Source organism: Serinus canaria, chromosome 21 (assembly GCF_022539315.1).
Source record: "Serinus canaria isolate serCan28SL12 chromosome 21, serCan2020, whole genome shotgun sequence".
Lineage (NCBI taxonomy): Eukaryota > Metazoa > Chordata > Aves > Passeriformes > Fringillidae > Serinus > Serinus canaria.
Genome location: NC_066334.1, coordinates 7,097,176 through 7,113,262, shown reverse-complemented (window position 1 = coordinate 7,113,262; position 16,087 = coordinate 7,097,176). Strand labels below are relative to the sequence as shown.

The 16,087-nt window shown below is 56.9% G+C and overlaps 1 protein-coding gene across 4 annotated transcripts; it reads right to left on the bottom strand.

The window, feature by feature from the left end:
• Positions 1-5,015: 5,015 nt before the first annotated feature.
• Positions 5,016-15,665, bottom strand: H6PD (hexose-6-phosphate dehydrogenase/glucose 1-dehydrogenase). Of its 4 annotated transcripts, none has more exons than XM_018920343.3 (7): positions 15,613-15,665; positions 14,802-14,956; positions 13,812-13,961; positions 11,977-12,632; positions 10,759-10,876; positions 9,001-9,270; positions 5,016-8,344 (listed from the first exon to the last, which is right to left on the bottom strand). In XM_018920343.3, exons 4-7 carry the CDS (start codon positions 12,601-12,603, stop codon positions 6,987-6,989), a joined length of 2,373 nt encoding a protein of 790 aa, XP_018775888.1. In that variant the 5' UTR covers positions 12,604-12,632; positions 13,812-13,961; positions 14,802-14,956; positions 15,613-15,665; the 3' UTR covers positions 5,016-6,986. The 4 variants fall into 4 exon arrangements, with proteins under 4 accessions (XP_018775888.1, XP_030088313.1, XP_050838518.1 ...); XM_030232453.2 differs by having other exon boundaries at positions 14,844-14,956; XM_050982561.1 differs by lacking the exon at positions 15,613-15,665 and adding an exon at positions 15,550-15,568 and having other exon boundaries at positions 14,844-14,956.
• Between the last annotated feature and the right edge of the window lie 422 nt (positions 15,666-16,087).

Genomic DNA, 16,087 nt, shown 5'->3' with positions numbered 1-16,087 from the left:
CGCGCCCAGCGGGGCCGGGCCGGCATCACATGGCCCAAATAGCGCCCGGCGCGGCCCCGCTCCGCCCCCGGCCCGGCCCGGGGCGCGGCCGCTCCGCCCGGGCAGCGCCGGCGGCGGGCGGGGCCGGGCAGAGAGCGGGACCGGCGGAGGAAGCTGCGGGGCCGGGCCAGGAAGGGAGCGGGACCGGGGCGCTGCCGCCGGCGGAGGTCGCGATCGCGGGGCACAGCGGCGGCCCCTGTGCCCAGCCCGTTTCTGTGTGAGATCCGGGCTGCTCGGTGCTGCTGTGCCACTCCAGCCCGTTTCTGGGTGAGATCCGGGCTGCTCGGTGCTGCTGTGTCACTCCAGCCCGTTTCTGTGTGAGATCCGGGCTGCTCGGTGCTGTTGTGCCACTCCAGCCCGTTTCTGGGTGAGATCCGGGCTGCTCGGTGCTGCTGTGCCACTCCAGCCCGTTTGTGTGTGAGATCCGGGCTGCTCGGTGCTGCTGTGTCACTCCAGCCCGTTTCTGTGTGAGATCCGGGCTGCTCGGTGCTGCTGTGCCACTCCAGCCCGTTTCTGGGTGAGATCCGGGCTGCTCGGTGCTGCTGTGTCACTCCAGCCCGTTTCTGGGTGAGATCCGGGCTGCTCGGTGCTGCTGTGCCACTCCAACCCGTTTCTGGGTGAGATCCGGGCTGCTCGGTGCTGCTGTGCCACTCCAGCCCGTTTGTGTGTGAGATCCGGGCTGCTCGGTGCTGCTGTGCCACTCCAACCCGTTTCTGGGTGAGATCCGGGCTGCTCGGTGCTGCTGTGCCACTCCAGCCCGTTTCTGGGTGAGATCCGGGCTGCTCGGTGCTGCTGTGCCACTCCAGCCCGTTTCTGGGTGAGATCCGGACTGCTCGGTGCTGCTGTGTCACTCCAGCCCGTTTGTGTGTGAGATCCGGGCTGCTCGGTGCTGCTGTGCCACTCCAGCCCGTTTCTGGGTGAGATCCGGGCTGCTCGGTGCTGCTGTGCCACTCCAGCCCGTTTGTGTGTGAGATCCGGGCTGCTCGGTGCTGCTGTGTCACTCCAGCCCGTTTCTGGGTGAGATCCGGGCTGCTCGGTGCTGCTGTGCCACCCTCGCTCCAGGAACGGCTGGAAGTAGCGGGCGGCCCCGGGCGTGGCGCTGGGGATCTCCGTGCACTCGGTGGCGGCTCCATCCTCGGGCACACAGCGTTCCGCGTTTCTCCACAGAAAGGGGGATCGGGCACGGGCAGGGGCTGCCCAGGGAGGTGGCGGAGTCTCCGTGCCCGGAGGTGTTCAGAGAAGGCGCTTTGTGCCATGATCCGGTTGACGTGGTGGGGTTATGCCGCAGGATGGGCTCGGTGATCTCAGAGGTGTTTTCCAACCTAACCTATTCTGTGATTCTGTAATTTGTTTCAACCACTCCTGGGAATGTCTGTTTGCTTTTTAAGGACTCATTTGTTTACCGAAATAAACCTGGGAAATACAATTCTTTTCATTTCAGTCCTCGTTCCAAAAACAACCCTTTGGACAAATCCGACCCGGCAGTGCCCCTTTGAGATGATTCATTTTTCAGTGTTTCCAGACAAAAAGACTGGTTTGCAGCAATACTGCTCAAGCTGTAAAGCCATGGATTGTCATAAATTCAGCAAGCCATATTGCATGGGATACCTCCAAGGACCACCTAGGAGCTGCAGGAAGTGGTGTGAGTGATTCAGGAGGTGGCAGCCTGCCATCTGAGTCACTGTGGAATGAATGCCCCTGCATGCTGCTGCAGTTATTGTTTTTGGGGATTGGATGTTAGCATGGGTTTTGACATTTCTCATCACTGATGGTCTTGGGGCACATGTGAAAAAAAAGCACAGTTAATTCAATAATTTGTTGAGCATATTTTGATATCTGTGGGGAATAGTTGCTCTATGCCAGTCACTGTGGTCCTTCAAAAAACCACATTCACATCAGAATAAATTTATAACTCTGGCTGACCAGAAACACCGGGGAGACTGTGGATGCAGCACAAATATGTCTTTCACACCCTGCAAAATAAAAATCAGAGGGTTTGTGTCAAACAGATACATATTGGGTAGCTTTTTCAAAACTACTTTGCTTTGACCTGGTCCTGCTCATATTTAAGTTACTTTCCCCCACAAATTTCAGGGAGAAGTGGGGTGGAGGAGTGAGAGGAGCAGCAGGGAAGCTGGAGGAAACCAGACGTGACAAGTGCTGAAGCAGAACTTCTCAGCTTTGTGGTGGCTTCTCGCCAGATGAGATCACAGCTCCTGTGGAATCCTGTCTGCTTTTATTTCCTTAATATTTGACTTTCTTGCTTCCTCCAGAAGCAGGAATTGCTAATCTTCAGTCACTTGCTTTGAGCACTGTCTACAGCTCAAACAACAGCACAAAGGCAGAGGGGGTGACTGACAGGGGCCAGTGTTCGTGGCCTGCAATGGGATCCCTCTGACTGGGGATGGAGCCTGGATTAGCAGAGACTTTTCCAGCTCCCATCCTTGTGAATTTATGCTAAGACTATTAAAAGGAAGGTGGGAGGAGGAATGGCCTGGCATGCCTGCTTTCTTGTGGTCAGCATTCAGCTCTGGGGTCTGGACGGGGATGAGCATCCAACTTCTGACAACTGCGTCCCTTTGGAATGTCTGAAGCTAAATATTTAAATCCTTTGGACTCCCAGCATGGACTGTGAGGCTGGGACAGACTCTGGAGTGACCCTGCCCTTGCAGCAGAGGCTGAGGGCTGCAGCAGCAGAGGGGACCCTGTTGCTGTACCCGGTGGGGCAGGCAGAGAGCCCAGAGCTCTGTGCCCTGGGGAGGGCAGAGGGAGAGCAGCAGAGCAGCCACTCTGCCCCCAGACGTGTCCCTGCTGCATGCAGGCTGTGCCTGCGGGCTCTGAGGGACACAATGCAGCACAGAGGAACAATGAGTGCCTCTAAGTGTGGCCACAAAGCCAAAGCAGCCCAGTGTGCTGCAGGACAGAGGGGCTGTGAAAACAGCAGCCTCACCAGGGAGAAACCCTGCCAAGCCTGCCCAGAGCACAACCAACAAACCCTCCCCAGCTGGAAGATGGGGTGGAAAGGGGAGTCAGAGAGTGGGATGGAGGAGAAGAAAGAGATGTTCCCCAGGGGCACTTTGCAGGAAAAAAAAGCACTCAACTTCATTTTAGTCCCTTCTTGAGAACTGAGATGTCAGCACAACCAGCACAGCACTTCACACACTGCAACACAAGTAAATGCAGCTGCTGAATGAAATGAAACCCTTCATTAAAAATAAAAATGTAGAATCCAGGTATTTTGCTTTTCATTCACCTGGAGAGCAGAGTTGTGCTGTGACGTGTCCTCTCACGACTCCTTTGCCTTTCTGTTTCAGCACAAGGTGCTGGATGTGAAGATGCCTTAAAGGACGGGATATATGAAACGGGAGCACTTGGATGCAGAATTTGCTCCCTGTCCTATTTAGAGCAGCACTTACAACCCCAGCAGAGTGCTGAGTTACCCCTGAGGTACCTGTGGGTGACTGTCTCCTCCTGAGGGGAGCACCCCTGAAATCCCAGTGATTTACTGGCTGCCACGAGTCCTGCCGATGCTGAAAGGGGCCGCTCCCGCATCCCTGAGCTGGTGTCACACACAGCCGTGCTGGTCCAGGCCTGGAAAGGCTCCTCCGGCAGGACAGGGCTGGGAAATGCTCCCAGCAGCACGGGCAAGCAGCTCCCTCTGCTGCTGGCAGAGCTGGCTCTGGGCTTGCAGAGAGGGGCTGAGGAAAGGCACCCACAGCAATTCCTCTGCAAACGAGGGCAGCTCTGTGTGCTGGACACTGAGCAGGGTCAGCTCTGTGTGCTGGACACTGAGCAGGGTCAGCTCTGTGTGCTGGACACTCACGGTAGCTCTTGGCGGACACAGCAGGTCACTGTGTGCTGGACACTGGCCAGGCCAGCTCTGTGTGCTAGACACTCAGCAGGGGCAGCTCTGTGTGCTGGACACTGAGCCAGGGGCAGCTCTGTGTGCTGGACACTGAGCCAGGGTCAGCTCTGTGTGCTGGACACTGAGCAGGGCCAGCTCTGTGTGCTGGACACTGAGCCAGGGTCAGCTCTGTGTGCTGGACACTGAGCAGGGTCAGCTCTGTGTGCTGGACACTGAGCAGGGGCAGCTCTGTGTGCTGGACACTGAGCAGGGTCAGCTCTGTGTGCTGGACACTCAGCAGGGGCTGCTCTGTGTGCTGGACACTCAGCAGGGCCAGCTCTCTGTGCTGGACACTCAGCAGGGCCAGCTCTGTGTGCTGGACACTGAGCAGGGTCAGCTCTGTGTGCTGGACACTGAGCCAGGGCCAGCTCTGTGTGCTGGACACTCGGCTCCTGCAGGAAATGCTGTGCACAGAGGAATTCTGTGTGTGAGAGCAGAGCCAGCTCCCCACCATGGGGGAGCTGGGGGCAGCAGCAGGCACGGAGCTCATTGCTGCAGCACCTGTGCCAGGCCAGCCCTGCATTGCTGCACCAACCTGTGCCAGCCCTGCATTGCTGCAGCAACCGTGCCAGCCCTGCATCACTGCAGCACCTGGGCCAGGCCAGCCCTGCATTGCTGCAGCACCCCATGCCAGCCCTGCACTGCTGCAGCACTGCCCACCATGCCTGTGAGTGGCAGAGCCCTTCCAGCTGCATCCAGGGAAACCAGCACACGTGCACGAGCAGGAGCGCAGCAAGACAACGTCTGATTTAAATCCTGCCATGCTCCCCTGCCAGCCCCGAGTCACAGCTCAGCTCAGCTGCACCCCTGAGCTCACAGAGGACAGCTCAGAGTGAAAAACGCAGCTCTGTGAGCTCTCTGCTGTGGTGACAGTGTCCATGGAAATGCAACACGCAGTAAATGTGGGCCAGTGAGGCTTTCCTGGCCATTCCAGGACCCTGCACAGCACTGAGTGATTCCATCTTCTCACCTTAAAAGGGCTTTGGCTGCTCCTTGTTTTGGAAAGTCCTGGCCTTGTCTGGATGAGACACCAAAAATAAAAAAAAGGAAAAAAAAAAAGCAAGAGTCAGTGTGAACATTGTGAACATTTAATACTGCAGTGACATTGTCCACTTTGCACAACTAAAACCCTAAAACTTCACACAGCAGGAAGTGCTTTCCATCTCTAGAAGAAATGAAAAGACACTTCTTGTTAAAAACTATTTATTTTTTATAAATATAATTCTTTATTCATTAAACAATATGAAAAGAATCACAAAACTTTACTCATGGGGGAAAAAAACGATTTTACAATTTGATTTATAAAAGTTGAAGTGAAAAATGAGTTATTTCCAGTGTTAGTTTTCTGTAAAACATATAATCATACCATTGAATTGTAGGAATGCACTTGACATTAAAAAAATGAATAAAAATTAGTATCAATAATCACTTATGGGAGAAACAGACTGTAAGAAGTTACTCCATGGAGCTGCCTTTGCAAAGCAAGGTTAATACAAGCTCTCAAGAAGGTGCACACCTTCTATTAATAACTTTCACAAAATAAAAATAGCCCTGCTTCCTTGGCCTGCAGCCCAGTGGATTGCTATCATTCCTCCTCATCAGATTTGTTGCTCATTTAACCCTTCTTCCCATCCAGTCTCTCTCTTTCCAGTCATAAATGTTGTATATTCAAAAATATTTGGTTTTCATTTAGCAAATGCTAAGTATTAAAGAGTTTAACAGAAACTGTGTGGAAAAAAATGCACTTCTGAAAAATCCCCCAAACAACCCAGATAGCTCCAGTCCCCAAGGAAAACATGTGGAAACTTTTAATGGATTTCAATAAAGTCTCAGATAAATTTTGGGGCAACCCACTAGATAGAGACTTTACAACTAAACCCTATTTTCAGCTGCAAAGAACAGTAGCTCCCTGGGGAAAAACCCATGTGCTTATTTCAAAGTGCAAATGAACCTTTCAGTGTTCAAGAGGTGCCAGCCACGTATTATCAAGCAAGTGTGCAAAAATAGGAAAACTCTAACGCCACTGTCACCTCTAAGACAGGAATAAACTCTGTTATTCATAACAGTATAGTTACTCTCTCATAGGTCACTTTTTCATTAAAACTTGTTCCCTCACACCAAACACAAAAGAACTGGAATGAAGTGAACACGGGCATTTTTGCTCAAAAAGAAAAGATTTCTCTGCTAAGCAAACCCAACAATTCCCCTGAGCACCAAGCTCTCCCTCAGCAATTATTGCACTGCTCTGTGAGCTGCCCTGCTCCTCAGGGTTACACTCACCTGGGGAGCAGAGCTGTGCCACACTGCTCAGCCTGCCCCCACTGTCTGCAGAGCCCCGACACTCACAGGGTCACACACCCACGTGCACACCACCATCACTGCCCGGGGACAGCCACCCTGGCCCAGCAGGTGAGCAGGGCAGCATCAAGGTGCTACAGCTGTCTTTTAGCCTGAGAATTACGTACAATTAGACAGAATTTGGCAGGCAGTTGATTTAACAAGTCCCCCGAAGTGCCTGTGAGGTAGTTACATGCCAGTAAGTACAAACAGGAGAATTGAGGCACTTCAAGGTGAAGTCATTTGTCCAAAGTCTCAGAGCAGAGCCAGAAAGGCCACACTGGGCTCGTGGCTCCTCCTGAGCTCCAGACACAGAGCCCAGCTCACCCAGGCTCCAATGCCAGAGGTGCTGCAGCCCAGAGAACCCAGAGCAGAGCCAGAAAGGCCACACTGGGCTCGTGGCTCCTCCTGAGCTCCAGACACAGAGCCCAGCTCACCCAGGCTCCAATGCCAGAGGTGCTGCAGCCCAGAGAACCCAGAGCAGAGCCAGAGAGGCTGCCCTGGGCTCGTGGCTCCTCCTGAGCTCCAGACACAGAGCCCAGCTCAGCCAGGCTCCAATGCCAGAGGTGCTGCAGGCCACGGATCCCGCCGAAGGCCGGAGGTGTCAGGGACGGAGCCGCTGTTGGCAATGCAGGAACAAGGACATCGTGTGTGACAATCCAGGCTGTCAAGGCCACGCAGACAGGGGAGGAGGGACACTGCAGCATCACCCCAGCAGAGCTTCATAATCCACGTACCAGACCAGCTGGCCAGAGCTGGGGCTGACCCCTGAGATGGGCCACTTGCTGGGCTCGCGGCCCACCCTGCTGAGCAGCGTGGTGATGTCGTGCTTGCCCTTGCCCAGAACCAGCACGAACACCTGCCTGGCCCTGTTGATGAGGGGCAGGCTGAGGCTCATCCTCTGGTGAGGCTTGACGGGGCTCTCGGTCAGCACCACGGTGGGGGCCCCCTCCAGGCCCTGCTCGGAGCGGGGGAAGAGTGAGGCCGTGTGCCCGTCCGTGCCCACCCCCAGCAGCACCAGGTCGAAGCTGGCGTTGGCCACCAGGGCCACGATGTCCTTGGCGTAGAGCTGGGCGCCGCCGTCCTCCTCCACGCAGAGGCGGCGGTTGAGGTGCACGGGCATGGGGTGGATGTTGAGGTAGGGCACCCTGACGTGCCGCAGGAGGTGCCGGTGCAGGCCCTGGAAGTTGGACTCGCCGTCGGTCAGCGGCACGCAGCGCTCGTCCACCAGCCACACGTGGCTGTGCTGCCAGGGGAAGCCGTGGTGGTGCCTGGCCAGGCGCTGGAACAGCCCCACGGGGCTGGAGCCGCCCGACAGGGCCAGGTGGAACTGGCCCGAGCGAGCCACGCTGCGCAGGGCCGCCTCCTCCATGTCGGAGGCCAGCCGGGCGATCAGCTCCTCGGCCCAGGCCGACACCAGGGGACTCTGCCGGAACTTGGACTGGATGGCCCTGAAGTCACTCGGCATCTGCCCGCTGGGGTTCAGCAGCTCCGCCGGCTCTGCCAGGGTGAACGCCACTCCCTCGGCCACCATCTCAAAGTCCAGCAGCTGCTGGTTCTCCACGCCGCCGGGGTAGAGGCGCGGGGGCTGGCGGGACGTGCTGTCCAGCAGAGGGGTCCAGAAGGCCCAGGAGGCCAGCAGGTTCTCCGTGGTGATGAAGAAATCCTTCCTGCCGTGGTAGATGTGGGAGATGAGGACAGAATAGGCATCCCTCTCCTTCACAGGGCTGTACATGTAGAAATCAGACAGCGGCTGTCCGAAGATGTGCAGGTCTGAGCGAGCCCCCGCTTCCTTCCAGCTGTCCTTGGGCATGACAGGCTGGAAGAGGTTCCTGCTCACCAGCACCGCAGGGGTGTTGAGAGCACCGTGCCCGAAGTAGAAGATGATCTGCTTGGGTTTACACTGGCTGTGCCCTGCATCCCTCAGCGTGCCACTCTGAGGGCAGTAGGCCCTGTTCCTGAAGAGGACGCGGGCGTAACCCACCCGCTCATCCAGAGCCTTCCCCGAGGTGAGCAGGAAGGGGACCCCTTCCCAGCGCGGGCTGTGGCTGTGGATCAGCACTCCTGCAACGACAGACACCCCACCACACCTCAACAGCAGGCAGGCACTCCCGGGGATCTCCATCACTGACCACCACTGGCCCTCCTCAGCTCCTCTGGTAGCCACTGTCTCTGGCTCCCATCAGCCCTTCCATGACTTCACTGCCTGCCCAGAACTCCATGATCTTTATGGTCCCTCCCCACCCAGGCCATCCATGATTCTCACTCCCTCCAGCTCCCTGCTGCGCTCCCTCCCAGCTATCCCACTTGTTCAGCCTCCTTTCAACTCGCAGGAAACCAGTTTCTGAGCATGAGCATCATTTAGACAATTCTCTTTGTGTTCACAGCATGGCTGGAGACAGCCTCGTGGTTCAGTCACCACAGAGAACAAAGCTTTACCCCTCAACTCAAGTTTATGGGAAGGCAGAGGAGTTTACAGGCTACTTCTAAAAACAGTGCAGAGATTTTATAATAATGGCCTTAGCCCTTCCCATTCCCTGGGTCACTGGAGAACTGACACAACAACAATGTGATCTTGTCCAGCTCCCAGTTCCCATGTCAGTGGATGCCTGGGCACATCCCTGAGTCAGCAGCGAGCCCCAGAGCCGTGGGGCTGGCACTGCAGGGCTCACAGCTCTGCTCTCCTCAGCTCTCACTGCTCCCCTGGCCCAAACCCTCACCTGCAAAGGTTGGCGTGGTGCTGACGTAGCCCCGTGCCTCGGGCAGCTCCTCCTGCACCTGGCTGTCGTAGGCCTGGTACTGGCCCAGCACGGCGCTGCTCCTCTGCAGCCCCCACAGGGCCTGGAAGGCCTGCAGCTTGTGCTGCACCACCTCCTGGGCACTGCTGACGTTGGCAGGGAGCTCCATGATGAGGAACATGAGGGCCTCGGTCAGGTGGTTCTGCAGCACGTCCCGGATCACCCCGTACTGCTCGTAGAAGCTGGTGCGCCCTGGGCACGGGAGGAGGCAAAATGCTGCTCAGGGGACCTGGTGCCCCTGCCTGCACCTCAGCGTGGGGCCAGGCACAGCAAAGCTCCAAGCTCCTCTCCTCCCCACCCAGCAATTAACCTGAAGCAATCAAGCTCAGGGAATGGGCATCCTGTCACTGGGTGTGTGCAGGGTCTGGCTGGACAGAGCTTTGGGCAACCTGTCCTAGTGGAAGTGGTCACTGCTGGTAGCAGGACGAGATGGTTTTCCTGTCCTCAGAAGGCTCTGGCTGAGCCATACCCTTGGGAGACAAAATTTCGTGCACAGAGCCATGCTTCCCTTCCCCTGCCTGCCTCTCATGCAGGTGGGGACAGTGGGAGAAGGACTGTGCACTGCTGAGTGACTCAAGGCTGTGTGGCAGCAGCAGCAGGCTGCATCACGACCACAGGCTTCCCCCACTGACTGATCATTCATCCCCCCCCAATTCAGAGGCACATTCAGCAATGGGATCAGTGCTGCAGACTTGCTGGGAGCCAGGCTGCCAGCTGAAGCTGCACAGGGGAAAACAGACATCAAGTGACAAATGACATCAAATGACAAAGTTGTTCGGGGGGGGGGGCAGCTGGGGCAGTGCACAGATGATGCTGCTCTCACTAAATCTCTCTGCAGTGCACCCCTCTCCCACAAACAGGCTCAGGTGAGCTCTGGGCTGCCAAACCAAAGATTACCAGCCCAGGTTTGACAAAACTGCATTAACTGAGTTTGTGGAGGCTGAGGGAGGAAGCAGAGGTGAAGTGAGTGGGGAAGCAGTCCTGCTGGTGCAGCAGCCAGGGCACCTGCCGTGGCCAGGAGTGCTGCAGGCAGCAGCCCAGCCCGGGAGCTTTGTGCTGAGCACTGCAGAGGGGATGCTGCAGCATTGCAGCAGTGCAGCCGTGCCCTTCAGCAGGAGCCCCACGCTGCCTCTCTGGGCTGGGACTGTCCCTCTGCAGTGCTCTTCCTACCACAGAGAGGAGGGGACAGGAACAGGCACACAAACCCAGACTGGCCCAGGGACAGAAACATCCAGGCAGGAGATGCACGAGCACCTCCCAAAGAACAGCACAAAGGCACACTCGGGGTGAGCCTGGGGGCTGACAGACAGCAGGACAGCTGAAGTGGCCTTAGACTGCACCAATTCCAAATCTAGGGCTTTTTACCAGGAATTGGGATAGAAAGGTCAGCAATGCCCCCAGAGCTCTGCAGCAGAAAAAGGTGGGGAGTTCTGCCCCTGCTCCCAGATGAATTACAAATGGATTTTTCCTTAGAGGCAACAGCACTACCTGGAAGTGAGTCAGTCTCCAGCACAGGAAGTGTGGGTCAGTCCCTCTCTGTTTCCAGGGAGCAGCACACCTTTCACCTGTTCCTTTTGTATTTCTGTACCAGCACCACCTCAAGGGCCCCCTCCCCATTACTGAGGAGCCTGCCCATTGTCACTCACTCACCCTGCACCCCCTGCACACCACCTCACCAACCTTTAGCATCCACAGTCTCCTTCAAGACAACCTCCACTCTTTCCACATGATGCCAGTTCCAAATGGGGTCCAGAAACTGTCGGTTCTGATCCCGAAAAGGCAGGATATGGGCCACAGCCTGTGAGGGGAAAATTCAAAGAGCCAATAAAAACTCAGCAGATTCCCAGAGTGCCTCTGCCTCCCTGCCCCACGCAGCAGACAGGGCAGAGTGGGTCAGAGAAGAGGAAAGCAGCAGGAGAGCCTGCAGTGATGCACAGTAGGGTCACCAGTGGCTGTCCAGAGCAGACATTAAAGGCCTTTCCGAGGCATTTTGAGGTTTCATGTGAAAAGGCTGAACTACAAACTGCAGGGCACTCAGTTTATATCTGTCAGAGGACAAAGGGCTGAGTCAGACCATCCTGGGACTAATGTAAGGTTCCAAGTGCTGAAATACATCACTTCAGATGCTTACACCACTAAAGCCATCTGCTCTTTTAATAAAACAAAATAAAAAATTAATTAAAATAAAAATAAACATTTAAAATAAAATAATCCCCCAAAATAAAACAGAAGAAATCCCCCCTCTCAGTGGAGATGCTCTCCTTGCAGCTGGACATGCAACTTCTGAGTAAAGCCTGGCCACATTGCCATGTCTGGAACAGGCTGCTTTAAAGTGTGGCATCACATCCCTGAGAAACAAGGATGGCATGTCCTTGAACACCCTTCCTCTGGGACAGTGCAGCTCCACATCCTGAGCTGTACCTGCAGCAGACAGTCCTGCAGGGCAGGAAGAAACCTTCCCTAAGCATCCCCCAGAACTAACATCCCATCAGCTCCTTATCATATCAAATGGAGGAGTGCTTCCAGAAGCCATGGCTAAGCAGAGAGGCCTGTGTGGAATGAGATGTGGAGCTGGGAGAGGACAGGTGCTGCTTACTCAGCGAAACCAAAGCCCTGACCTTGGGGAGGAGGCCAGAGGAGTTCTGCATCTCTGCTCCAGGCACAGAGCCCAGCCCTGCTCTGCAGAAGGGACCCTCACCACCCAACAGGAGGAAGCCCTGCTTTGGTCTGCACATTTCCTCTGCTCTCCCAGGACAGAGAAACGGGACAGGATTCCAGGAGGCTCTGGATCACAAAGAGAGGCTCTGCATGGATTTGGGAGGGGAACAACGCTCTCCCCAGACGCAGAACAGACCACCAGGAGTCTCCCAGGCCCTGAGCCCCTCGGGCACTGCTCACCTGCTTGCCCAGGTAATGGTCCACACGGTACATCTCCTCCTCCCTGAAGAAGCCTGCCAGCTGTGCAGCCAGCTGCTGGGCCGAGGGCAGGTCGTGGCCAAAGGGCTTCTCCAGCACCACGCGCAGCCAGGCCCCGGCGCGCGGCCGGCAGCTGCCGTTGATGTGCCCCGCGATCTCCGTGTAGGCAAAGGGTGGCACGGAGAAGTAGAAGATCCTGCCAGCCTCCTCCAGCCCCTCCTGGCGGAGCAGGGTCTCGATCTCTCTGTTCAGAGCCGAGTAGTTCTCAGCAGTCTTCAGCTGGTGGTACTGGCTCAGCTTCAGGAACTGGTCCTTGAGCACGGCACACCTGTTGGGAGCCTCGTCGGGGGGGCAGGACAGCTTCTTCAGCACGTCAAACATCAGCCTCTGCCCCGGCTCCAGAGCTGCCAGGGCAGCCCCGTGGAATGTGAAGCTGTGGCCACTGCTCACTTGGTCCATGTAGAGCTGGAACAGGCCCTGCCACAAATACTTCTTGGCCAAATCCCCCGTGGCTCCCAGCAGGATCACGGAGATGTGGCCCTGGGAGGCTCCAGCTGGGGATGGGAGGGCTCCCACGAACAGCACCGTGCACAGGACCCTTCCCAGCATCTTGGGGAGAAGAGGCAGAGCCAGGAACACTAGAGGTCAGGAATAAAACCACAAATCAATCCATGCTGCAGCACTGCAAAACACAACACAAGGTACCTGCTTTCCCCAAAAGAGCCAGGGGTCCCTGCCTGGATCCTCCACCCAACAGCCTCTCCTCCCCTCCATGATCTGAATCAAGGCAGTAATTTGGGTTCCTGACAAACCTGCAGCCTCCTTTTGCACACCAGAAGTGAAGGCAGTGTGTGCTGAAGGTCCTTGGGCAGCACGTGCACTGTTCCCACGGTTGAGGGGGTGTCAGTGCCTTTGCACAGGGAAACAAACCCATTTTCATCCAAATCCCAGAGCTGGCCACAAAGGAGCACACGTGCCTGCACCCTGAGCACACGTGCCTGCACCCTGAATCCTGCTTCCAACATCCTGCTGGGGACTGCTCAAACACTGCCTGGCTGCCTTGGCATGGCTTCATGTCAATATTGTCACAGCAGCCCAGGGACAAACACGACCACTGGCAGCCCCAGGCTCTTCTTTCTCCTCTGGCTCCTGTGCCCCACCACTGAACTGGCTTCTAATGGCTGCTGGCAGACTGCAGTGATAAAACAGCTCTGGGGAAGAAGCTCAGTCCTCAGATTGATGTGAGCCAGTCCAGATGCTGCCCCATGGTGGCTGTGTCTGTGGCCAGGTGACAACCTGGGCTTTGTGTTCTGCCTCCTGCAACCCCCACCACTCAAGAGCAGGTCCTGTCCTGGCCCTCTCCACTCAGTGCCCATTCAAACCACTGCAGCCAGGCCAAAAAGTCCCTTTGCTCACACTCATTTATTCAAAATAAAGTTGGTTTTCAGAGAAAAGACACAATTAGCACTTACACTGAGAAACACAGCAATGACTTTGCATCTCAAGAGAAGTAATGCCACTGAAGAGAGGTTTAGTCATTTCTGTATGGGTGACTAAACCACTGTGCTGCTCTCATTACACCAGGTATTATTTCAGCAGCTCTCACACTGGCTATCTCCTTCCCTTAAGGCCATTTATAAGCTGTGTTTAGTTGGATCTTCACAGCACACAATGTTATTTACTTCTTTAAAAACTCTGAGCTCTGGTCAATAAATGATGATAACTTAACAATTACAAGGAACATGTATAGATATCTCTCCCTGTCTGCAGCTTGAACTGGTCTGCAGAAACCTTTTGTTTCTCTCCAGCAGACTCACCTGTAACACAGGAGCTTCAGAGACCACAAAAGCAGCTGGAGATTTTCCTCCTGCCCAGCCTCTCCCAGCGCAGCTCCTGCTCCTCCCGTGACTGGGTGTCTCTGATCAGTGCTCAGGCGTGCAGGACAGATAAGGCAGGTTGTTCCCTTCCTGAAAAACGGGAGGAAAGACCCAATTACACCAGAGAAAAAACCAAAAGTGCCTGAGCCAGCAATGTCCCAGCACATCCCTGCTGGCAGTCCTGCCCCGCAGGCTGTGCTGAAGCCTTTGGCTGCTGTTTGTGAGCAGGTAAAACACAGGCATGGGTGGCAATTCCTGCTCCCAGACAGCCACACCGAGCTGAAATGCAGTCTGTAAGTTTAACTCCTCCCTGCCCAGCCCTCTGCCGTGGCTGTGTCCCTTCCCTCCCTCCTCTCCTGGCTGTTTGAGCTCCCTGGACCCACTGGGGGAAGCCAGCCAGCAGCACTGGAGCTGCTAAGGGGCACTGCTGAGGCTTTGCCTGCAGAATAAATGATTCTCTGGTTCCTCTTCCCCTGCTGTGGGGTTATAACCCAGATGACAAAGTTCCTCAGCGCAGTAAAGGGTATTTACACTTCCTGAGCAACCTTTGTTCCAGGAAGCAGAGGCACTGACACCCTGGCAGCCCTGCTGTGCTGGCTGGGGGCAGGCACAGTGAGGAATGGGATGGGTCTGGGTGGGCCATGCTGCTCCAGGCCCATGGCAAAAAGGGAATTAGCCAGGGAACTTCCCAGCAGATTCAGCCACAGTCACGTGTGTTCCCAAACCAATGGAAAGGCAGTTTCACAACCCTCCCAACTGCAAAATATTGAGCTGCACTGCACAGAATAAGCTCAGTAAACCCAGCAATGTTTGTTTACTGCTTTCATATCTGGGCTCTGCACATGAAGGAAAGGGCTCTGGGTCTCTGAGGACTGGGGAAACCCTACTGGTGCTCTGTACCTGCAAACACCAGGGCAGGAATGAGCTCACCATCAGCTGCTGGAGAAGCCAAGGCTTAACGAGGAGACTCACATTCAGAGCAAGCTGAGAGGTGCACGAATTCGTGTTTGGCCCTTCTGGCTCTGACTCAGCCTCACTCCGTGTGCTCTGGCCCCAGCATCGTGACAGCAGCCGCTTCCAAAACCCTGGAAAAGCAGGACAGGGGATCGTGAGGAACCCAGCCCAGGGCGTGGGCAGCGCATGGAACGCGGGGCTGAGCCCCGAGTGACAGAGCTGAGCTCATGGTGGCAGGCTGAGCCCACCTGTGGCAGGGACGAGCCCCGTGCCACAGCGGCTGTCACAGCTCCCGGGCACCGAGCGGGACCCGCCCGTGGCGCCGGAGCTCCCCCGGCCCCGGGAAGGCCGGGCCGGCTCCCGGGAAGGCCGGGCCGGCTCCCGGAGCCCGCGGGCTGCAGAGCAGCGGGACCGGGAGCGGGCAGGGAGCGGCCGGCCCGGGGCTGCCCCGCGCTCCCGCCGCCCCGAGCTCCTCTGACCGTGCCTGCCCCTCGCCGGGGCCGGGAGCATCCCCCGGCCATGCCGCATCCCCCGGCCATGCCGCATCCCCCGTCCATCCCTCCATCCCCCGTCCATCCCGCATCCCTCCGTCCCGCATTCCCGCCGCCCACGCGGTGCGGCAGCGGGGAGGCCGGTGCGCGGTGCCGCAGGGCATGACCGGCTGTCCCCCGGGCCCAGGCTGACCCCTCCCCGGCCTGAGCTGACCCCTTCCGCCCCGGCTGACCCCTCCCGGCCCGCTCCGGTCCGGGCTGGCCCCCCCGGCCCGGCCCCGCCGCCCCCCGCTCACCGCACCGCGCCGGCGGCGGCGGGCCCGACACACAGCCCCGCCCGCCGCGCCCGCCCCGCGCAGACTCTGTGGTTGGCGGCGGCTCGCGCCAGGCGCCGGCGTTCGGGCGGGAGGAAAAAAACCCGCAGGGCTGAGTGGCTCTGGGGACACAGGGACACAGAACCCCCCGAGGAGACACGGACCCCACCCAGCACCGGGAACGCTCGCTTTGCCTGTTCAGAGCGGTGCAAACACCACCCCAGCTCAGTGCCACCTCTCCACACCTGGCTCTGCTCTGCAGCTGCAGCAGCAAAGGGCAGCAGAGCCCCACTGCACCAAACTCACTTTCGTACATCGTTTTCCCCACTCCTAAACAAAGAACCCCTGGCTGTGGAACAGATTTCCACCGCAATGCCAAAGCACAGCCTCTGCCCCGGGTTTAGAGGGGCTCTGAACTGATAAACTGTCCTCTCCAGCGTAATGCTTCTTCCTCTGG

What these genes read in the sequence shown, in the direction of transcription:
- H6PD (XM_018920343.3), bottom strand. Translation starts at nt 12,603, where the DNA reads ATGCTGGGAAGGGTCCTGTGCACGGTGCTGTTCGTGGGAGCCCTCCCA. An exon ending in ACCATTACCTGGGCAAGCAG is followed by an intron (nt 10,877 to 11,976) that starts GTGAGCAGTGCC and finishes TTCCCCTCACAG; the next exon opens with GCTGTGGCCCATATCCTGCC. An exon ending in GGAGACTGTGGATGCTAAAG is followed by an intron (nt 9,271 to 10,758) that starts GTTGGTGAGGTG and finishes TCCCGTGCCCAG; the next exon opens with GGCGCACCAGCTTCTACGAG.